The sequence below is a fragment of the Armigeres subalbatus genome, chromosome 1 (assembly GCF_024139115.2).
Source record: "Armigeres subalbatus isolate Guangzhou_Male chromosome 1, GZ_Asu_2, whole genome shotgun sequence".
Lineage (NCBI taxonomy): Eukaryota > Metazoa > Arthropoda > Insecta > Diptera > Culicidae > Armigeres > Armigeres subalbatus.
Window position 1 is genome coordinate 137,310,220 of NC_085139.1, and position 24,378 is coordinate 137,334,597.

The 24,378-nt window shown below is 39.4% G+C and overlaps 1 protein-coding gene across 1 annotated transcript in view; it reads left to right on the forward strand.

Annotated features, from left to right (window-relative positions):
- The window catches only part of LOC134206672 (hemicentin-2), an 821,032-nt gene that overhangs the window by 749,492 nt on the left and 47,162 nt on the right, over positions 1–24,378 (forward strand). Inside the window, exons 5-9 of the mRNA XM_062682403.1 lie at positions 6,416–6,733; positions 22,164–22,315; positions 22,423–22,570; positions 23,662–23,792; positions 24,113–24,272. Coding sequence (XP_062538387.1) covers positions 6,416–6,733; positions 22,164–22,315; positions 22,423–22,570; positions 23,662–23,792; positions 24,113–24,272 — 909 coding nt within the window. The remainder of the gene's footprint in view (positions 1–6,415; positions 6,734–22,163; positions 22,316–22,422; positions 22,571–23,661; positions 23,793–24,112; positions 24,273–24,378) is intronic.

Sequence of the window (24,378 nt, forward strand, 5' to 3'; positions counted from 1 at the left end):
AAAGTACAAAAACTCGAAAGACAAAAGGTCGAACGGGCAAAAGGTCCAAAAGACAAAAGGTCGAAAGGGACCAAAAGGTCGAAAGCGAAAAAGGTCGAAAGAAGCAAAAGATCAATAAGATCAATATAACACAATTTTTAACAATTAATTAAAATTCATTCAGTGAGTACAACTAATAGGTGGATGTTTGGGTTTTCTAAATATCATATCGATCTGTCATAATGGCGCACGACGCACATCAAATACATCAATGCGTGCCCTATTTTGGCAGATGGAAGTGGCATTTAGAAAACCTTGATATCCATCTATTATTTGCACTCATTGAATGCATTTTATTCAATTGTTAAAAATAGTGAAAAATAAAAGGGCAATTTTTTGCCAACTGTATAGGACAACTCTGTTATGCGCAATACAAGTTTTATTCATTTCCAAAATGAACAATCTGCTTTATCTCTAACAAAACTATCTAGACATTCATAATATTGTTTCATAGTAATTTCTCCTTCTTTGAAAATGGCATCTATAGATAATAGCTCATTAACAGTAAAACGTGTTATTGATAACAAAACATGATATGAACTTGTTTGAAATAAGAGTAAAAATAACAAGCGAAAATAACAAAAATGCAATGTTTTGTGATTTTCACATGTTATTTTTACTCTTATTTCAAACAAAATAATACCATGTTTTGTTATCAACATCACGGTTTCTACCCGGGGAGTGTGTTATTATTTCTGCTTGAAGTTCAATGCATAGCACAAACACCCAACTTGTTATCAACTTTTTCTTGATCGGAATTTTGTCCCTTTCGACGATTTGTCTTTTTCGATCTTTTGTCTCTTTCGACCTTTTGTCTTTTTCGTCCTTTTGTCCTTTTCGACCTTTTGTGAGTTTAGTGTGTGTTCTATCATGTTTTGGACAGCAGAACGATCGCGCGGTCGGCCGAATTATTGTGTTCTGCATTGCGCGGTCGGTAATAAAATTAATCAGTTCAATGCGTGATCTCTCTTGTTTCGAAGCGGGCTTGGTAGTCATATGGCTACTGCTTCTGCCTCATATGCAGGAGGTCGTGGGTTCAATCCCAGGTCCGTTCCATTCTCCTACTTTATATCTTTCTTTTTATTTCTCATGTTCTAGCAATCGCTAGAACTGGAAATGGACTTCCATACCGTTTCCATTACTATTCCTATACCTTCAACTCGACTATTCTAACAGTAATCTGCTAGAATTGGAAATGAACTATAGAGCTCGTTTCCTACATCCAATTAGAAATTCCATCAGTTACCTTCTCCTATCTATCACATTGGCAGCTCGTTAACCAAGACGGACCTCTGCCTCTCCAACCTAACCCAGAAATTCCAACAAATTCCGCATGAACTCGTGGCAAGTGCAGAGGTATATTCGGCTTGCAGTGGGCGAGTGATTGCAACATCATTTCCTCCCCCTTCCCTACATTGACTTGCATTCTGACGTGGCAGGCGCCAGTATGACCTAACAAATGAGATCACCAGTACTTGTACGTTGAAGATGTGTGCTAGTCCCAAGCAAACATCTGTTGGTTCCCTGTGCAAGAACAGCTGATCTGGTCATAATGGAGTAGCAACTACGAGCAGTCAATCAAGCTCAAGCTCAAGCTCAAGCTTTTGTCCCTTTAGACCTTTTGTATCTTTCGACCTTTTGTCCTTTCGACCTTCTGTCCCTTTCGACGTTTTGTCTTTTCGACCTTTTGCCCTTTCGACCTTTTGTCTTTTCGACCTTTTATCTTTCGACCTTTTGTCCTGTCGACCTTATGTCTTTCGACCTTTTGTCATAGATTCGAAGCCTTCATTAGTCAAAACAGTCCCTACAGTCAGTCCCTCGATGTAAGAACTTAATTTTAAATGGAAAATTTAAAAAAAAAAAAAATTCAGAAAAGTTTATGGAGAGCCATATATTCCGTTAGTTTTAGGTCCATTTTTCATATACTTGTAGAGTTACGATTTTTTTCATTTACAGCAAAAAAATCATAGAGGGTACTCAATTAATGCAAAAGTTCGAAGGGGTACCTCTCAAGAAAAAGGTTGAGAACCGCTGCCCCAGATAAAATATTTTGGAATTTTCATAGCAGACGCCTGGATGTTATATCTTTCGAAATACGAGTTCAGAATGGATGGACATTTTTTTCGTTAATAACGGTCACAGGCACACCGTGGAACGGTTTAACTTCTCATGGAACTTTCGTGCGTTCACGGTCTCAATCTTCCTGCTGGCGCTTATTCCTTCAAAAAAATCGAGTTTTGTCTGTTCCTCGCCCGTTTGTATCGTGCTTCGTTCGCACTCGTGCGGTGTTGCAGCAATCTTGCCCATGCTGCATTCTTCTCCTCAACTAACTGCTCACATTCGCCGTCATACCAGTCGTTTCTCTGATTCGGGAGCACTGTACCTAGTGCAGCGGATGCAGTGCTTCCAATAGCGGATCGAATATCTCTCCAGCCATCTTTAAGAGACGCTGCGCCTAGTTGCTCTTCCATTAGAAGTGCCACTTCCAGCTGCTGCGCGTATCATTGGGCTAGTCTACAGTCTTGTAGCCGCCCAATGTTTAGCCACGGCGGACGACTCCGACGCGTGTTGATCGCCGTCGAGAGTTTTGAGCGCAGACATACTGCAACGAGGTAGTGGTCTGATTAAATAATCGCACTGCGGTACGTGCAGACGTTCGTGATGACGAAGAAGAATTTTTCGTCGATTGGAACGTGGTCGATTTGGTTTTCCGTTACCTAATTAGGTGATTTTCATGTGGCCTTGAGGATATTCTTGCGAGGGAAGAAAGTGCTTCGGACTACCATTCCGCGGGAGGCTGCAAAGTTTATGCATCGTTGGCCGTTGCCGTTCGATACGGTATGCAGACTATCCGATTACCGGTCTGTACATTTCCTTCCTTCCTTCCTGAGCGTTCATGTCACTGATGACGATTTGACGTTGAAGAAACGGGCTTTTATCCTCAGCTTGCACGTCCTTGCGTTGATTGGCTGCCACCCAATCACACGTTGGCGCATCTTGCCCAGCGCTATGAAGCCGATTCCCAGCTCGTTGGTGGTGCCACAGCTTTGGTAGAAGGTAGCCACTCGATTTCCGCTTTTTCACACTTTCTGTCCTGTCCAGCAGATTTCCTGCAGCGCTACGACGTCGAAGTTGCGGGGTTGTTATTCATCGTAGATTATCCTGTCGCAACCTGCGAAGCCTAGCGACTTGCAGTTCCATGTTCCAAGCTTCCAATCGTGATCGTGCCGATTATATCGGGTCGTATTATCTTCTATGTCGTTTGTAATGGTTGTTTTTAAAGGCAGCTTATTGAGCCTGCGCAAACCTCCTGTCTCGTCGGAGGGTCATCGTGTCAGGTCTGTTTAGCGTCCCACCTAACACCAGGACTTGGAATTGTGCGTTTTGAGCACGTAATTATCGTGTTGGTGGATAATTAAACGAATGGGACTTTTTTTCATCGTTAGGACTTTGGATGCCTCTGATGGATTACATTTTAAATTAAATATAGCTGCGTACTTTTCTTTCCAATGCACTGGGGTTTTGTTGAAAACTTATATGTATACAACATTTTTCATAATTGATGATTCTAATGCCAAGCACCGTGCTTGAAATAATGCTCAATGCAATATGAACGGTGAAATTTTGTTTGATAACACCGGGGGATACCCCATACGGACTTGTGAGAGAGTTTGGATATTGGGATTCGCATGAATCACGAAATGTATCAAGTGCAAAAAAAGAAAATATTATGGATCGTATTAAATACTGCACAATTCAGTGGGCTGGTAACTTTGTGTGAATGTCGGGGAAAAGAATACTGAAAACAATATTCAAATGTGAACCGGGTAGAGGCCGGTAACTCCGTGGAAGACCACGAAGACGCTGACTGCACGCGGTGGAATCAGAAGCTTTTTCAGTAAGCTCATTAGCATAACTTTACCATATATCAAGCATAATGAATGTTAAGCTCGGTTCATAGTATCGATTGTTAAAATAAAAAAAATAAAATAAAGTGCATATACTGAAACCAGAACATGTCATGTATTTAAGAAGTAGTAACCCTATGTACGACCGTTATAGATTTCTTAAAAATGTATCTAAGGGAGAACAGTCCAATATGCATCCCTTAAGCTTTTTCGATGTTTTTACCAATATAAACCAAACCATTTCAACGTGTAGATGCAAAATGTACAAAACCAGCTCTTAATGGATTGAACGTTAATCTTACGGGTAAAGCTGAAGGATCGCAAATCGTTAAATTTTAGTGATTATGAAGGGATTTGAAGGGATTTTATGAGTGAGGCCATTTTGCCCAGAGGGTGCGTTATGCACTGTTCTCCCCTAATCCAATAACTCTTTACAGAAGCTTAATGTTTAAATCAGTTGTATGGTGGATTTGAAGTTCTGTACTTTTCCTACAACGTCGAAGTATAAATTTCATCAGACTAAGACCTAGAGCGACAGTTACACTAACTTACACTAAATGATTAAAATTCATAATTATTTCATAGGGGAACTGATTCCTTTTAAATCACACTTAACATGTATTCATCTAACCGCAAAAGAAAGAAGTACCAAATAGAAGTACCAAATAGAAGTACCAAGTACCAACCAATCTCGTTTCTTCGTTTTACTAACATGCGTGTACTTGCTGGAAAAATCACAAAATCAGGTAACACACCAAATTTCTTTTCATTGCCTTTTTGTTGATGTGATGATCATAAGAGCTATGAGATAAAGTCTAGAAACAACCCTACAATAAGTGACGAAATTGTAGAACAAAATATTGCGTTGAAAACCGATGGACACAATCCAATAATCAGCTCCCAAAATTAGTTATTGAAGAATGAGTCACTTTGAAGAAATGGTTGACGGTTTAAACGAATTAACAATCTTGCAACTCGATGAATCTGTTCGTAAATTGAAGAATGATAATGGAAACGTTTTGATTGATCAAACTGAAAAAAAAACAGAACAAAATTCTATGAAAAATGAAGCAAATTTATTCTCTCCGATGAAAACTCATTTTTCTATAATTTAAGCAAATTTTACCAAATCGTGCATTAGATGTCTTTAATATGAAAAAATTGAATATCATATGACGATATTTAGAAAATTCTCTCGTTTCATAAGCTTGAATCTTGATGCAAGACATCTGATGCAAAATTTTATAGCATTTGCTAAAATGGTAATAAATGATACGGTTGAACACATCATCTCTCCAATCCACCGATTATTCCTTGTCCAGGGACTAATTACCTTCCAGTATTGGATTTTTCCTAATGTTCACCACATCACATGAGCTCCGTTCGGTGTAGAATGCGATTTTTTTTTCATTCATTTTAAACCGCCATTAGTCGGGTCAATGCTGAACCGTTTTCACGCGGAATGTTTCATCGGAGATTTTTTATGTCCCATTTCCATACTGCAAAGCGGAGATAACGTATTCCGGCGGGGCTCATATTTCGCGTGAAAGCTCTGCTCCGTGGATGGGAAAAAAGTATATAAATAAATAAAAATTAAATGAATAATGTAATTGTATAATTTTTGCTCTTTGAAAACTGCCGTTTCCATTCGTAAGGTGAACGATCACGATATCCTCCCCTGGTCACCAGCACCGGTGTGAAGCTGAAATCACAAAATGGGCTAACCGGTCAGTTCTTGGTTGTGAATTGGGATTTCACTGGTGGTGCAATGTGTTCCGTTTGGTTGTGAAATTTATTGCGGATATCGTTTATGCGGGTGAAAACTTTGCACAGTTTAAGGTTCGGTGAATATTTAACTTGAGACAAAGATTTGTCATTTCGTATTTTTTATTTTTAAGTTTTTTTTCTGCCAGCATTATGATTTACACAAATCGTGAACAAATTTCGCTATTTTGTAAAAACAGACGAAGAAAAAACAACGTTAAAAATTAAAAAAAAAACACCGTTGTTTCACCAAGTAATGTTGGTGCCTTTCTCTGTGTTAAAAACGGTGAAATGCAAATAAAAAATCTGGTTGTACTCATTTTAGGAATCCATTCGAACGTATTTTGTTGCCAGAAAATCAGTTCGGTTCAGAATGATCTTTTTTATTGAGAGGTTTTTTTTCCGCTCACAATCATGGCCTGATTTCTCACTTTTTCATATTAATACACGAGAAACCATATTTACTGAACCAAACGAAACCATTCCATTCTGGTAGAGGTTAAATTCGATACACCACAAAAGATCAAAGTTTTCTCAACACCGCAATGCATTGGAACAGAATAACGCACATGGACATGTGTATGAAACACTGAATAACTATAGTCAGCAGCTTCGTAACATACCCCAACATGAAACCGTAGCTCCACCAGATAGTAAGGTATCATAACACTCATTTCGCGTCCATTTTTTTTTCTTCATTACAGTTCCACCCGAACGGGTTGTGATACAAGACCAGCTGGGCATCGATCGGACAACGGTGGCCGGCCCCTATAGCGAGGGCGATATCGTAACGTTACGATGTGATGTTTATGGCGGTCGGCCACTACCAACAGTCAGCTGGTTTCGCGACGGTAATCCACTGGTGGCCGAATCGAAGAACATGCCATTGAGCAAGCACCTCCGCAGCGAGATTGTGCTGGGACCATTGAGCCGGCAGGACCTGCACTCGAAGCTGGTGTGTAAGGCCAGCAATCATGAACGGGCCACCGCGGTGGAGCAGTCCGTCCAGATCGATATGAACTGTGAGTTGCACGCACTGAAATTATTACGAGCGTTATTCCATGTCCAAAAGGCCATTTTACTTTACAGTTTTGAATTCAATAGAAAAATAATTGAGTTATTTTGTTATCAACCCAAAAGAAGTTTGAACTAATCAGATTAATGGTACCTTGTTCACAAAGTACAAATATTTTTATATAGATACCAGTACAAAATGATTAGGATGTTCAACAATAAGGTAAGCACAGTTAAAACATGTCATGAACTTATATTTGGGAAAAAATGAAGGAACATCAGGGCATTCTACTGGATTAAATTTCATAATAAGGGTATAGCCGCTGCAAGCATAATTTTCCTTGATATGAATGTCTTATCAGTATGGGAAATGGGCTATCATACCTTTTCCATCTTCTATCCTATACCTAAAACTTTACTAGTTCTAGCAGGTTACTTCCAATACAAAACACCACCCTCTCATTACTATCACAGTGGCAACCCGTTAACCAAGACGAACCTCTGTCATAGATCCTAGCTCCAAAATTCCAATAAAATTCCGCATGCGCCCGTGGCGAGTGCAGAGGTGTTCTCGGCTTGCAGTGGACGAGTGATTCCATCATCAATTCCTTCCCATCCTCGACAGACCGTGAGGACGTGGCCAGATCCGACCATTCAAAATACTATAGCTCTCGGGCTGTGCACAATGAGGTTGGAGAGCACATCCCATGCTTCCATCCATTGCTCGCTTAACTTTTCAAAAGGTCCTAAGTAACATTTTTTTCATGAATTAATTTGAGTACTGCAATCAAAAGCTTTCATGTTTTTGTGTTGATTGCGCTACGTAAATTCAATCATGAAAAAAGTGTTACTTAGGTCCTCTTGAAAAGTTAAGCGAGATTGGATCTCTGTGCAATTGCGATTGTTCTGGTCAATCACGGAGTAGCAACAACGAAATGCACGGTCATCATGCAAAAAAAAGAATGCGAGTTCGCATTGTTTTCTATCGTTCTGATAGATGGTACATCACACAAAGAAATCCGTTGCTTGTCACTTTTATTTAAAAGAGGGGAAGTCTACGAAGTCAATCCTCTCTTGCGACATTCGCCCTTATTCCAGATAGAGATTGATATTTTGATTTTAAGAGCACTTTGAGGATTGCGAGGGCCATGCAATAATTACGTAAGGACTAACGGGGAAGGGAGGATGTCGGTTATTTGCGCTCCATAAAAATTAAAAACACATTTGAATGGAGAAAATTTTACATGGTGAGACGGTGAGTTAAAAAGTCAAGGACAATCCCTTACTTAATAAAAGTAGAAACGAAGATGATTTGTTGATATTGTGGGGACCATACAAAAATGCAATCCCAATTATCGTAAGAGTTTATTAATAAAAATTTCAAAAGAGCGCAACGGTTTTTGTAAACAAAAGCTTCTCACGTAGCTGGTGGGATAATTTGAGTCCACCCACGCAATCCAACGTCACTGCTAGGCAGCGAATTCTCTTCTTTCATTAATGGGTGCTGGATTGCGTGAGTGGCCACACATTAGCCCACCAACTTTGTAAGAAGCTCTTGTTTACAAAAGCAGTTTTGCCCTTTTTGAATTGTTGGTGCCGAATTGATCAATGGCGATTAACGTGATTGGCAATAACAATCTGGAAAATCTATATTACTTGGAATTAAGATTTTGCAACGACAAGTTTGATACTTTGCGTCTGGGCCAAAAGTGGGATACATTTCGCGCTTAATTCAAATCAAGATTTATACTTTAAAACTATAGTTTTTTCCAGCACTGGTATTTAGTTTGCATCTAAACAGGTATCACTGAATCTATTCGATGCCTCAACAGACGGTGCCACTATAGGGATTTAGGCGGACCTTAATCGGAAAATCGAGTTTCACCAATCATTTTTTCACTTTATTTCGAAAATAGATACACAAGATAAGAAACACCCAAAAATAATGTTATTAAGGCATTTGCCCAAAAGTACACGCGGCACTCCTCAGAAGAAACGACGCACCGCGCTTTCTGCGTATTACGTATTACTCGATTCTTATGTGGAGAAAATTTTATTATCATTGCAACGTTTCCTAGGGTGCGATTGTTCCTTTCGAATGGGAAACGCCGCGTGAAATCTTGCGCAAATGCGTTTATGACACATTATAACAGCCGCGCGGTGTATCGTATTGATAGCACCCTACAAGAGTTTTTGAGATATTATTTAGGCCGATACAAATATTCGAAAACAATTATGCCCCCCCCTATGGATTTTTTTTATCCAAAAATAATATTTTGAGGAGGCAACAAAAAAAATCGGATATTTTCGAGGATTTTCAAAACAAATCCAAGGAGTGTCTTGTTTTTTTTTAATTTTAAGATTTTTTTTATTATCCCCAATCAATTTGGAAATCTTGGGCGCATTCGGTAGCGAAGACGGAGGTCTTCGTAGCTTAGTTGGTTGTTTGAATGCGTGGGTATGCAATGTTTACTGTGAAGTGGCGACAATGTAACAATGAAACTATTTTTGAAATTTGAAACTAAGCAAAACATATCAACAAAATTAACGCAAGCAGCTCCATCCAGAATCGGATTATTAATTCTGTTACAACTGTGTCTGTGAGCACTCGAAATTTGAAGGTGTAGGACACATAAGCTATCAAAAACCGTTTTAATTTTATCGGGGAAAAATAAGCTTAGTGCCTGACAGACGATATTCAATGCTTCTGCTAATGGAAATAATGTCCAACGCGATTCATAACTTTATCAATCAATAATGACAAAACGAAGGCGGTATTTATGATGGTATTTTAGTGAATGTAATTTGGAGCCTTCTTAGCCGTGCGGTAAGACGCGCGGCTACAAAGCAAGACCATGCTGAGGGTGGCTGGGTTCGATTTCCGGTGCCGGTCTAGGCAATTTTCGGATTGGAAATTGTCTCGACTTCCCTGGGCATAAAAGTATCATCGTGTTAGCCTCATGATATTATGAATGCAAAAATGGTAACCTGGCTAAGTTACTCGCAGTTAATAACTGTGGAAGTGCTTAATGAACACTAAGCTGCGAGGCGGCTCTGTCCCAGTGTGGGGATGTAATGCCAATAAGAAGAAGAAGAATTTGGAGCCTAATAGCACTCGAAGGTTGGACAAATATCATTTTAAATTTAGATTGGAGAGGTCTTTAGAGAAGTCCATCGATCATTGTGCCCGTGCCAATTTTATTATTTGAAGTTATGATTTTCGCGAGAGTTAGAGGGAGCAGTTAGGGCTCATTCACAAATTACATAACGCATTAAGGGGTGGGTGGGTGCATAATATTGCGTTACAAAATGTTACGGTTTGTCTAGGGGGTGGGTGGGTTTGTTTAGTTCTGTTACGGGTAACATTTATGATAATAAAATAATATAAAAAAAGAAATTTTAAATTAAATTCAAATTTGTCAGTATTATTATGTACTATGAAGGAAGTTAAGGAAGAGTTCACTAAAAATAACAATTTATCATTTTTGTGAAATTTTAATAAGACGTTATGCGTCACAGGTGGGGGTGGGTGGTTATGACGGAAATGTTACAAACAAGTTACGGAGGGGTGGGTGGGGGTTCAAATCTGTGTTTTTTTGCGTTATGTAATTTGTGAATGAGCCCTACGTAATAAGCGACATCAAATAAGGTTAATTTTAGTTATAAAATTGTAATTTGTTTTATTTCCTTTACAGTTTTATCGTATAGGTTAATTATTTTGATGAGACCACAAATATACTTAATATTTCATGAGGAGCTGAACAAAAACGAACAAAACGACAATTGATGTGTATTTTCAATAATTTGTTTTTAAAGGAACAAAGCAGCTACAGGAGCATTTGTGGGGTTTGAGTAAGTTACCATCAGCGTGTGATTATATTTGCGAATACGAAAGTAATGCCTCTACTCACTTTTATGGCAAAATCTCATTGCTATCTGTCAGACTGTGCGTGAAACATGGCCGCCAATCACCCATTCTTGTTCCTCCACAGTAAAATCCCATAAGGAACTGTCAGACTGTGCGTGAAGCATTTACTTTCGTAGTCGCGAATATTACCGATATTACCACCTCAGCGTGTCAATCGGTAAGCAGCAAGCCATGACTTGGCCTCTTCTTGTCAGATCTCCGTGGCGTGCACACGCACCAACGGAGAGCTGCTGTCATCGAATTTTGCTCCAGCCATTTGAAGCCCCACATTTTGGCGATCCTGCCAGGTTGTTTTTTGTATCCTGACGCTGATTTTAAAAGGTGAGTTGAATTCAAGTGTTTAATGTTCGAAAAATACAGTAGGAACACGGCAGGTATTTTCGTCTGTTCGTCATAGTCTCGAAAACCAATAAAAGAGACGCTTTTTTGTAAAACTCATACGTACCAAATCATAAGCTCAGGAGAAACGTTCTGCTATAGTGGAGTTCTAGAAAATGTACGTTGCTCTCGTGGGAAATACCTGCCGTGTCCCTATTTAATGGTTTGAAAGAAATTATAACCAAAGTGGTTCGTATTGCAATAAAGCGCGTCTGGAAGACCGGTGGAAAATGGATTGTGGTTTGGAAAATCTCAATGCGCGTCGGGATGACCGCTGGAAAATGGATTGTGGTTTGGAAAATCACAAATGGATTGTTGTTGGGCGTGGCTGGAAGACCGATGGTAAATTGGTTGTGGCTTGCAAATTCACAAGATTGAAAAACCGCTGTAAAATAGTTTATGATTTGGTAAATCATAAAGCACCCCTGGGCGACTGCCGAAAAAAAAAGGGTTGTCGATAGAGAAAATTCCAGGATAAGTTTCAAATTTATGCCATTGACAGTATACATGAGACCACAAGCTAAGCTAATTCTAACGGAATCTGAGACATATGGAGAACCATCATATGCCACAAAGTTGTTTGGAAGGCGAAACACATTATCTTGAAGTTTATTTTGGGATTCACTGACTTAGTAGTCATATAGGAATTGCCCGTTGGATCAGATATCCGAAAGTCACGAAATTTAAAAAAAAAACGTTGCCAGCTTTCAAAAAACTAGAGACAGTGGTTGGCTAATAGTACTAGTTAACATAAATCTAAAACTGAGGTATGGTATCTCTATCTTTTTTAAATAAATATAATTTTCAAGGCGATTGTTCGGAAGTTCAACATCGACATGTTGAAGGTCAGCTAGACGGTGTTACCATACACGAGGCTGATAGTTGGATTCATTCGGCAGAATAAGTTATTTAGATTATTGCTGCAATCCATAATGTATCTTGAGAGATCAATATCATAACACTAGGTACCAACTTAGATTACCATTTAAACGAGACATTCAATTGACTTCGATTGAAATCCCCGATGTTAAGACAAGTTTATTTTAGAGTTCAGTTTTCAAATGCATTAATCGGGTTTCCAAATGCAATAAGTTGAACATTTATCATCGTCTCGCAAAAATAGGTCTGGAAAAAAAAAAACACTGCTTCCTATGCTAGAGGATTTTTTTTTGTTCCTTTTTTTGTGAGAGAAGAAGGGGAATGTGAGGTTTGAGTAAGTTACCATCAGCGTGTGACTATATATTACCACCTCAGCGTGTCAATCGGTAAGCAGCAAGCCATGACTTGGCCTCTTCTTGTCAGATCTCCGTGGCGTGCACACGCACCAACGGAGAGCGGCTGTCATCGCATTTCGCTCCAGCCATTTGGAGCCACACAGCATTCTCCTTGCGAACCAGAAGATTCAACGTGAAATTGACATAAAAAGGAGAATAACGAAGACAAAAGAAATACGTAAGACGAAAGTGAGAGACAATAGGAAATAATACTTTACAAACTTCTGTTTATCATCTGCACGGCTGGTATGGAATATCGGACGACGCAACCAATCCAATATTCGCTTGAGCGATCAGCAGGATCGCCCTAAGAATCAAATTTTCAAACGTCAAACACCAATGATTAAAAAATCTTCGTACCTGAACCTGAAAGGCCAGCAAATCACACACACGCGCATCCAAATAGTTGACCGAAAGCTAAAAAAAATATTTTTTCCACGCGAACGGCTAACCAAAAAGAATTACATCCCCTGAAACGTAAAAATCACTAGGATCCCGGGACTACAACCAGCCGAAATAAACAAAAAGCGCTGGATTCGATTGATTTCTCGAGCTCGTATAATGTCCACGAACTATTGAATCATAAATTATGAGTAACACGGCTACGCAGTCTCATCTAATTGAAACGAGTTTTATTTATCGTCCGACGTTTCGACATGGGATTAGTGTCTTCTTCAGGGAAAGAGAAATTTGTTCGGTTTTTGTCTTATGTTTTGCCTAGTTATATAACTGTGGCCATTTGCCAGTATTTCACAAGTGAAATGGAAAGTGATTCCGAGACTATGTACCGACACCAGCTAAACCAGACAGTTATAGTTAGACAAAACATAAGACATCAAACGAACAAATTTCTCTTTCTCTGAAGAAGACACTAATCCCGTGTCGAAACGTCGGACGATAAATAAAACTCGTTTCAATTAGATGAGATTGCGTAGCCGTGTTCTTCTTCTTCTTCTTCTTATTGGCATTATATCCCACACTGGGACAGAGCCGCCTCGCAGCTTAGTGTTCATTAAGCACTTCCACAGTTATTGACTGCGTGGTTTCTAAGCCTTGTTAGCATTTTTGCATTCGTATATCATGAGGCTAACATGATGATACTTTTATGCCCAGGGAAGTCGAGACAATTTCCAATCCGAAAATTGCCTAGCCCGGAACCGGGAATCGAACCCAGCCACCCTCAGCATGGTCTCAGCCGTGTTACTCATAATTTATGATTGAACGATACAGTCGACTCTAACACAGTGAACTATTTTAGTAAAAAAAACGTCGTAAGTGTTATTATTTACATTATGAATATATTAAATATAAATTCAACTTGAATTCCTAATTAGGTTTGCTCGGGAGAAAGTCCGAGTGGAAAACCGAAAATAATGGTGTTTACATTAGCAAAATACTGAGCGAATCGCCAGATGTTTGGTTAAATTTGAATAAATAATCCTAAAGATATATGGACGATTTAAGGAATTCAGTGGACGTGAGGAAGTTCAATCAGCAGCGGAAGAAACGAATACGGAAGATAATGAGGATTTTTCACCTTAGCGAACGGAATCTTCTGGAGACCCTTATGGACTATAGAAGCAATGAAACACTACAGAAATAGCAAGGTATTAGGTACTGATGGACATTGACATAACAATATTATATCAATGTTATTTTGCCAATACTTCATCGTAGTCGGCTTTGGGGTATTTCGTTGATTGATTGTAACATGGTCACTATTTTGTAAATATTATTTTTAGATTTATTGAATATAATCGTGAAATTGTACATATAATATAATAAACTAATATAAATATTTCCGTTCTATTTATTATTTTTGTTCTCAATGTTAATTTATTTTCTACTTGTAATTATTTATGCTCATTGTTAAATTCACTTGCATCCCATAGTCATTTATGTTTGAGATATTCAGTGTCCCCATTTCCAATAAAATGCACTACTTCAAATCCGCATAGCTTGCATTCAAGTCGCCTTCATTAATTAAAGCGTATGCAATCATTCCCACTCCGCTATAAAACCCGAGGGTCAATCCGAGCATTGCTCTCTTTTAAAAAGTGTAAGAGTCCAAAGATAAATTAAGCGAGACAGGTCATTCAGACGAAAAGGAAAGCGAAAGAGATAGCGCTTTAATCGGTTCACCTTCGTGGTTGATGAGAATCGTCGTTTGATCAAGTCGTGCAATTACTTCGGTAATTTCACGTACTTCCGCTCACGAAGCAATAAGTCCTCACTTATTCTGAGGGCTTCAAGAACTTCTACTCGTCCATTCTGACCTGGACCGTGGAAGAGGCGAGAGTGCGTGATAATTGTTTAGTGTCGCGGTGTGTTTTATTTGGTAAATTATTTCAAATGTGAGAAGTCTTTAAGATTAAATTAAATGTTACTTTCTGTTCCTTCAGTGTAGCCAAAGTTATTGACCTTTGTCAAAGGTTACGTGCGGTCAAATTGTGTGTGCGATTCAGTAAAAGAGAAGGTAATTAGTGAAATTGATTGTGTGGAGTTATTTTTTTGTTAAATGTGTCGAACAGCCGTTCGACGGCTTTTTATTTAGGAATCGCTTCTAGCGATCCACGGCCCATACTCGGCACACCGCATCCACAAGCCAAACGCGACTCTCGGCCCCACGTTGGGCGCCAAAATTTATAGCGCGCAAATGCGGCTAAAGGTTTTTCCCCTTTTTCCCGTCCCGTTCCCGACTCCAAAAACAGACGGCTTTCTTCAGCTATGAACCTCTTCGGAGTGACCACTTTCAGTAAAACACGCCTACGGGTTCATAAAACACCATGTCACTACGGTGACCAAAACTTTTCAAGCTATGTAAGTGAGAGACTAATTTCAAAAAACACCTACGGGGAAAAGTCTGATGTCAGAGTTGACAAAGATCACTTAGGATTTGAGGAGACCTAACAACACTGGAGTCACTTGAAGAGTGACCGTTGGGCGATGATTTTTCACAGAAGTAGTAAGGATCATCAAGCATAGAAGGAGCTGGGCGATGACCTGACTGTCAGTAGTGGAAACACGAAGATTACAGAGAGCCTAAGTGATGATTTCCGATCCTCAGGTACTCAGTACCGAGTTAGTACTGATCCCTACGAAGCATAGGAAGGAGCCCTCCTGGACCTCTGGCCTCAAATGACCATACGGTACCTCAATTCCATTATTAAGTGATCTTTCGTCCTCACCGACACATCCCACATGGAATATTCGATGGACAAACCTTTCACAAGCTATGTAGGTTCCCTAAGAAGCAACAAAGGCATTTCGACAGAAATTCTCCACGGAAATACCTTCAAAGGGCAAAAATTCCGTGAGGAAGGGAGTTGTGACTACGAATCGTAGCCCTCCCATGTAAATATTGTAAATATTTGATTAGTGTGTTAGTACGCGCCTAGCACCCTACGGTAAATCTAGTATAAGTAGCTTAAATTTAGTATTAATTAGTAGTTAATGTTCACTCACGATTCTTATTAAATTTTGTCAATGTTTTCGATTTTCGTCATAGTCTCAGTCCTAGTTGCGAATTTCGTCTTCAGTCATCATTCCAATAGTAGCTTATCGTCCTTCTTTATCGACGTCTTGTCTAGTCATATAGTTATATTCGTCGTTACAGTCCATCCTTTGTCATTTTCGTCATCCCTTGTCCAATGATCGCCAGTATTGTCCTAAAAATAAAATAATGCTTAGTGGTTTTGTTGTTCTCTTTTGTGGTTCTTTCGTTCTGAGCCGTCTATTAGGTCCGTCCATCCATCGCTAGATCCAAATTCCTATTGGATTTTTTCCTTGCCTTTCTTCATCAAAAAACGCGTTGAATCGACCTAGAAAGATAAAAAATAGCCCTCCCCCGATCCCCAAAACAAATTCTATTAAAACAAACATCAACCGATACAGTTAATCATTACTTGACTATAAAATACCACCGTTTACATTATTTTTTTTCTCCCAATTTGTATTTTTCACTTGTGAAATGTTAAACACACTTTTTCTTTATTTATCACTGTTTTTGTTTGCATTTTTTTGTTCCGTTATGTTGGCAGCGCATGAGTGAATGAGTTCCAAAGGGGTGAGTGACGACTTTTTCCCGGAGTGACTGACGAGGGGTGATTCATTGTTTGTGGTATTGTACGTTCTCATAATATTTCGAAAGAAATATTTATGATGAAACTTTTCATATTTATGTTGATTGTGGTGAATAGTATTCGGACGTTATGTCTGGAGATGGTTCACGTCACATGTTTATGTAAAGATCAGTTATGATCATGGACCTCGGGTAGAATATCTGGGGAGATCGTAGCTGAGATTTACGAGTGTTATTGTAGAAAGTGAGAACAGCCAGCGATTCGGGACATGTTCTGGAGTAGGCTGACTCTCAGGATCTACAGGTCGTAGTGGAAGTTATTTACGGACACTGTCTTAGTTTTCGGCTCACAATGGCTGGAGTAAAAGACAGGGGTCCTAGTTCATGTGTACTTCTCTGAAGTTGAGGCCCACTTCAGATGCAAGTACTTTTTAATGTTTTCGTTATTTTTATGGATGGTTGATGTATGCGTGGCCTGTCAACATGTTTTGTCATTTCAATAGCCCAACCATTTCTTCAACAGTTGTCAGTATTCAGCAGGAAATTTTCGTAGAATTTAACCCTACGAAAATTTGATTGTAATTCCCATTTTCAATCAAATTTTCGTACCTTTAGTAGAGGATGATGTAACATGGTCACTATTTTGTAAATATTATTTTTAGATTTATTGAATATAATCGTGAAATTGTACATATAATATAATAAACTAATATAAATATTTCCGTTCTATTTATTATTTTTGTTCTCAATGTTAATTTATTTTCTACTTGTAATTATTTATGCTCATTGTTAAATTCACTTGCATCCCATAGTCATTTATGTTTGAGATATTCAGTGTCCCCATTTCCAATAAAATGCACTACTTCAAATCCGCATAGCTTGCATTCAAGTCGCCTTCATTAATTAAAGCGTATGCAATCATTCCCACTCCGCTATAAAACCCGAGGGTCAATCCGAGCATTGCTCTCTTTTAAAAAGTATAAGAGTCCAAAGATAAATTAAGCGAGACAGGTCATTCAGACGAAAAGGAAAGCGAAAGAGATAGCGCTTTAATCGGTTCACATTCGTGGTTGATGAGAATCGTCGTTTGATCAAGTCGTGCAATTACTTCGGTAATTTCACGTACTTCCGGTCACGAAGCAATAAGTCCTCACTTATTCTGAGGGCTTCAAGAACTTCTACTCGTCCATTCTGACCTGGACCGTGGAAGAGGCGAGAGTGCGTGATAATTGTTTAGTGTCGCGGTGTGTTTTATTTGGTAAATTACTTCAAATGTGAGAAGTCTTTAAGATTAAATTAAATGTTACTTTCTGTTCCTTCAGTGTAGCCAAAGTTATTGACCTTTGTCAAAGGTTACGTGCGGTCAAATTGTGTGAGATTCAGTAAAAGAGAAGGTAATTAGTGAAATTGATTGTGTGGAGTTATTTTTTTGTTAAATGTGTCGAACAGCCGTTCGACGGCTTTTTATTTAGGAATCGCTTCTAGCGATCCACGGCCCATACTCGGCACACCGCATCCACAAGCCAAACGCGACTCTCGACCCCACGCTTCAGCGCACAGAAGTCCCGGTTTGAGGGGAAAGCCGGAAGGGAACCATCGTTCCGACAGAGTGGCCATCGAAAGCCTTTTTTCTTCGCTACGACCCGTAGCGCGACAGCATCAAGCCTTCGACGATCCCCATCGTCGTCATCTGCGCCATCTTTTGTCGGTGCGCGCGCGTCTCAGTACCAGTTCGGGACCATCCACCGTCTGGGAATTTCCGTTGTGCAGCAATCCATCGTTTTGGGACCAATCGTCGCCGTAGTCTACGACAGAACTCCGCCATCGCCGCATTTGGCACGGTTGCCGCAATACATCGCCTCCATCGACGGCCCGCCGGTAAAATTCTGCTTTACCATCAGCATTCGTCCGCTGCTGGACAAAGGGTACCGTGAGTAGAAAGCCAAAACAAATAACAATACGCATGCGTTAAACTCCACACACTAATCCCGAGCTCGAAGATCGACGATGGTCGATAGTAGAAGTTAGACGTCGATAGAAGCCAGAAATCCGCACACACACAGTAGGAAAAGCTAGAGAGGAAAGAAGAGAAGAAGGAACACGAAACATGAAATAAAAACCTAGGTTAATGAAAACTGAATAAAGCCAATATGTTTTTTGTTTGTGTTACTCTATGGCTGTAGTTTTGTAATGTTAGCGCTTTCCCTGTAACAGTTTATTTTGTCTTCGAGATTTCTCACGTTCGCGTCGTTCTACTGATTTAGTTGTTTTTTGTTTATTTTTGTACGCCAGGATAGACTGCCTGGGAAATCAGTCTCTCCACTCACGTGTCTGAAGCAACTAGGAATTTTTGAATTGGGGGAAGTCTTCCAATGATGATACGCGTGAGTGGTGTCTTTGTGTACTGGTAGAACGACGGTTAGCACCAACCATTTTTGTGGAAAGCTTAGGGCGTTTCCTAATTTTGGAGAAATCTCGATTAGGCTTTTTGTTTGAATTCCTGTTTCGTCCCCTAAATCGCTATTTGGACTCTTATACATAAAACCCGCCCTGAGTTGGGTTTCTTGCCGGGCAAACAAACCTCGACAGACGGTCCTCTTCGGAGGTGGCGCTTAAGCCGTCTGTTTTTGGAGTCGGGAACGGGACGGGAAAAAGGGGAAAAACCTTTAGCCGCATTTGCGCGCTATATGATATTTAGTCGAATGACATTTGGTCAAATGACATTCCGTCGAAAGGACGTTTAGGGTAACCGTACCCTTAGTGGAGGTAGCACCAATAGTGGAGGTAGTGGGGTTTTAATGAGATTTATCATATCTATACACTTTACGATGGTTTCAGTTGATGCGTCTTGCTTCAAATATCCTGTTAAATGCAACTTATCTTAAGATTTCACTTGAAAAACTATTGGAAACAATGATTTTCCTTAACAAATTTGACTCCCTTGCACCTATAGTGGTGCAACTGTACCAATAGTGGCGAGTCTCATAAGAAACCATTGGATAGCACCACTATGGGAACCAAAATTAATTTTTACCGCCACTAAAGGAACAGTGTACCCATAGTGGTGCAAGCAATATTTAGTAATTGTTGATGCTAAATGACATCTATCTCATTTTTGTTAGTAAATTTATTAGTTTATCTATTGACTAAGATAATAAAGCTGTAAATTTTCAATAATTATCAATTTTTAAAAAATATTTTCATTTGTGGATCTACTAATACCTCCACTATTGGTACCGTTACCCTAGTCAATGTTACATTTGGTCGAATGGAAATGGGTTTCTTATTTTATTCATTGATACTCTTTCTTTCACTCAATATTTATACAATAATTAGTTCAGTATGAAACCTAATTCCATAACACGTTAATTATCGGCCGAAAATTTAATTTCAACCAAATGTCTTTTTGACTAAATGTCATTCGACTAAACGTCATTCGACGAACTGTGTAACTAAATTTGGTGAGACGTGATACCGAGTGAAGAATTGTCCGTTCGAGGGTAAATACAGAATGAGTTTATTAAGGTGAAGCATTGTTAAACTCAAATTACTATGTAATTGTGTCATAAAAATCATCAAATTAGACGCAGTATTAATCAATACAGTCTAAGTATGGGATTAACTGATGGAATTTGTCAGAAAAGCATCAGTTTTTCTTTGGTTTAGGCTAATATTTATGGATTTTGTTTTCACGATACTGGTTGTTTATGTTTACATCTTAAACCGCTTTATGTTTACATCTTAAGCAGCTGGCAGCTCAAGCGTACCAATAACAAGATCATTTTTTGCTCCGATTTTTCAAGTTCCACAATGCACCCCAAAAACTGAATCAATAAGTTATTATTATTGCAACAATTACATAATGCGTTAGGAAAAGATTGATAAATTTGATCAATATAATGTTCACCTGATAGAACGTATAACTGGTAAACGAATACTAGTTGCGGAAACACAATTATTTTTAGCAAAATGATTAGAAACGGGGTTCCACGAATGTGGTCCTTGAGAATTTGGCAATGGGAATTGCTAACATGGAGATGCACATGTCACAACTATTCTAAAGCCAATCTAATGGTGACTTGTTGTTGGAATGTCGAACAATAAATTCAAAAGCGCATAACCCTGCTATAATCCATCTAAAGACACAAAAGAGGTTGACACTTCGAATACTTGATTTTGAGCCATCAAGCGTTGTTCCATGTTCATGCTTCAGCTATCACACTCTCTTCGTGTTGTTTGTAATAGTTTCGTGATTATTCTTTCACAATCTTTTGACGTTGTCAAATCCGCTGCCACCATCAATCCACTCATCAAGCTTTTGGTGGTACTGTACAGCAACTCCGTCAACTGTCAAGCATTGGATATTGAAACGCATCGTTTTGTTATTTCGTGAGTTTGTGACGCTGGATAGTCGCGCCTGAATTTTTCCAACTACAAAGTAGTGATCCGAGACACTAATGTTCGGGCCACTCACGGACCTTATATCTATAACTTCCGAGTAATGCCGGTCGATCAGCACGTGGTTTATCTGTAAGCAAGTGTCGCCAATCAGGTGTTGTCAGGCGTATCAGGCTGATACTGTATTTGAAGAATTTGCCGCTTATCGACTTATAAGAAAATGCGGCCGCTTATCGGCTTCCACGGTATAGTTCGCCTCATCTGATTCTCGATCATCATGAAGGCAACTCCACCTTCTGATCTGCCGCCGCCATTATAGGAGATGTGGTACTTGAATGAAATGTTTGCGATGGGATCCTCTGCTTAGAATTCACGTTCTGCGGTTTTGATCCACCTTTTTTCTGGGTTGCTGCCATGCTCACGCTGACGTTCTGCAGCTTACGAGCCAGAAGCCCAACACGTGCGGGTTTATTCAAAGTTCTCACGTTCTTAGGTTCAACTTTCCCATCGATGTTCTTTATTCGTTGCCGCTGAATCCATCCGTTTGCTCTACTTCTGTTGTAGGGACTGTCTTCTCGTTGCTTACACAATGCAGCACAGTGTTCGCAGTTTTGCTCATTGACCCCCGCTGGCACTCGGGGGATGATCAGCATAGGGAACAGACGATTTTGTGAGCCGCTTCTTATATGGAAAACAGACGCTCGATTGGATTTGCACCTCAGGAGTTGCACCACTCTAAGTTGAAATTCATGTTGATTGTTGGTGTTGGTTGTAGTTGTAAGGCCGTCTTCAGTGTCTCGTACTTAGCTCGGCATGAATCAAATAAAAGACAACCGAAGGCGACCTTACAGTTGAGCTTGAAATACGTATCTGTAAAAATTACAACATGGTGGAATTAAATGGAATAGTACTAAACTCGTTTAAGACAGTTGAAGACATTCCAGTAAAAGAGCTTACTTATTTTCTTTTGCATGTAAATATTATTTCTATAAGTTTTCCGAACTCAGTAATTTTAAGTCCCGTATACAACGATTGTTTAAACCATGCAGCATCCATCTTTCTTTTTTGCAGCCCTCGCTTGAGGAAAGATCCTAGCTTATGAAGATATCAACAGAGTCCCCCAGTTACATCATATAATACTGATTCCTGATTACAAGGAATTTCACCGTAGTATTGTTAGATTTCTAGTTTTGCTTATTTTATTTAAAAAAATATGATTTGCTTTAATAATATAATATAATAACAATATAATATAATAATAATATAATATTATATATAATATATTCGTCATTTGGACATGGAATGCGCTACACGTAAGAAAACTTATTCGTTAAAATGTTAACTTGAATGATTCACACTCTACGCCCGTGTCCCAACAGTTGCTCCCCTCAACATAAGACTGATAGGTGCACACCAACCACTATCGGCCGGTCATCGGTACGACCTGCTGTGCCAAAGTGCGGGTTCCCGACCTGCGGCCTCAATAACATGGTTCCTGGATGGAATTCGGCTCGATAGGAGCAAAGAAACGGTAATGCTTTGAACTTCCAAATTACACCAACCGTGAAGCCTATGTCGGTCGGTCATACAGATAATACGTTTTTGCGTTTTCGTTCTCGTTCCATCCACCACAACCAGACGTCCGCCGATGGTAATCAAACCACGAGTACGCTGTCGATAAGCCTTAACCGAACCGATGCGGGCAAGTATCTGTCCTGCAAAGCGTACAATTCTTACGTACCATCTGCCGAGGCGCTCGAGGACGGATGGAAGCTGGATATACAATGTAAGTTATTTCGTTGATGTTGCTCGTTACAATGTGATTACTTTCTATTCCGTTGTGTTCAGATGAAAATGATGAAAGTGAAATACGGCATGCACGGGGAAACCTTCGTTGTGGCTTGGATAGTCCTAATTAGGATGACTATAACCGGAGAGCATGTCATTCTTGCACGTACAGCTTTTGTTATTCCGAGCTTTTTTGAAAATGAGCTTTCGTGTGAAATCAGAATATGCTGCTACCTCAATCTATTTTGTTTGATTCTCTGCTGCTTGATGCTAGACTCATTAGAGTTTCATGCGGGAAAATGTATGGAAGAACGTCGATATCCAGTATTTTGACGCTAGATAGCATTATTTACAAGTTCTCACAACTATGAAACCCATCCAGCTCTTAGAAAAATGTAATACATAACCTTCCATATTGATATGAAATCGATGTTATATACATTGTTTTATCAATGTTTTCCATGAATGTTCCCCTGCTAACTTTAAATGAGTTTACGCCGCAGAAACGTTGACCAATTTGTTTAAAGTTTGGAATGAGGACAATAAATTGTTTTATTGAAATTAGTTTTTCCCTTGAGCCACTGCTCATGTAATTGAACCACAATAATAAAATCCTTTCAAAAAACAATTCAAGAGTGTGTGGAATACAACAAGTGTGAAACAGAAAATAAATAATATCCCACTGGATAACAATTATCCTGTATAATTATCTCCTACTTGGTAACTTAGCATCTATTTCAGAAACTAGAAGAGCTTGGATACGAAATCTAGATAATTCGAGCTACACACTCTGAAGAAATCTATTTAAAAACGACCCTGAATTTTTATCAGTGAATGATATCTGTGTATGACAAAATTGGAAACATTGTGCCATGATCACAATGTTTCTTTACTCATTGATACTGACTTATGCAAAACATATTGCATCAAGAAAATAAATCAATCAATATTTTTTTCAGGTAATAATATTCGGCGTATTGGCTCGCATTTCGTAGGAATTAAATTCATGACAACTACGACTCTATTGTGTTACATTGTCACATATTAATTACACTCCCCGTATAATGACTTGTGATATCATAATTACAGATGTTCCTGATGCGCACGTTCGGCTCGGAAGTTCACTGGATCCCGACTCGATACGAGAAGGCACGGACGTATACTTCGACTGCATAGTGACAGCTCATCCTGCTGTCTACAAGGTCGAATGGAAGCACAACGTAAGTTCTAATCCCTGACTGCTGCGTAGATATGCGAATACAGTGTTGGACGCATTCACCAAGATTAAAAATTGTCATGCTATCTGCAATTGTTGTTGGCCTTTTTCCGTTCAATTAGGTTAAATGTTAAACATGAACGAACACCACATTAGGTTCACAATGCAGATAGCACAGCTGTGCTGAAATGGCGACCAACTTTGTATGAATTAACGAAAGGCTTTTACCGGTTCCATATCCTCCCACATTCGAATCTCTCTCTCTATCTATCTATCTATTTGCACGCATCCTGCAACCGAAACGTGGTGAAATGTTAATTACAGAACAAAACACTGCCGCACAACATATCGCAGGGCGTTATCATCAGCAACCACTCGCTGGTGCTGCAGGGAGTGAGCCGAACCACTGCCGGAAATTACTCCTGCGTCGGGTTCAACGCGGAAGGCGAAGGCAGCAGCCCGGTGTTCGAGCTGAATGTGATGTGTAAGTGAATAATTGAATTTTTCATCTGGCAGCCTATGGCGACGATGTCTTCCTCGGATGTAAACCGCTGCTGAAAGGATCAGACAGAAATTACTCATATACATAC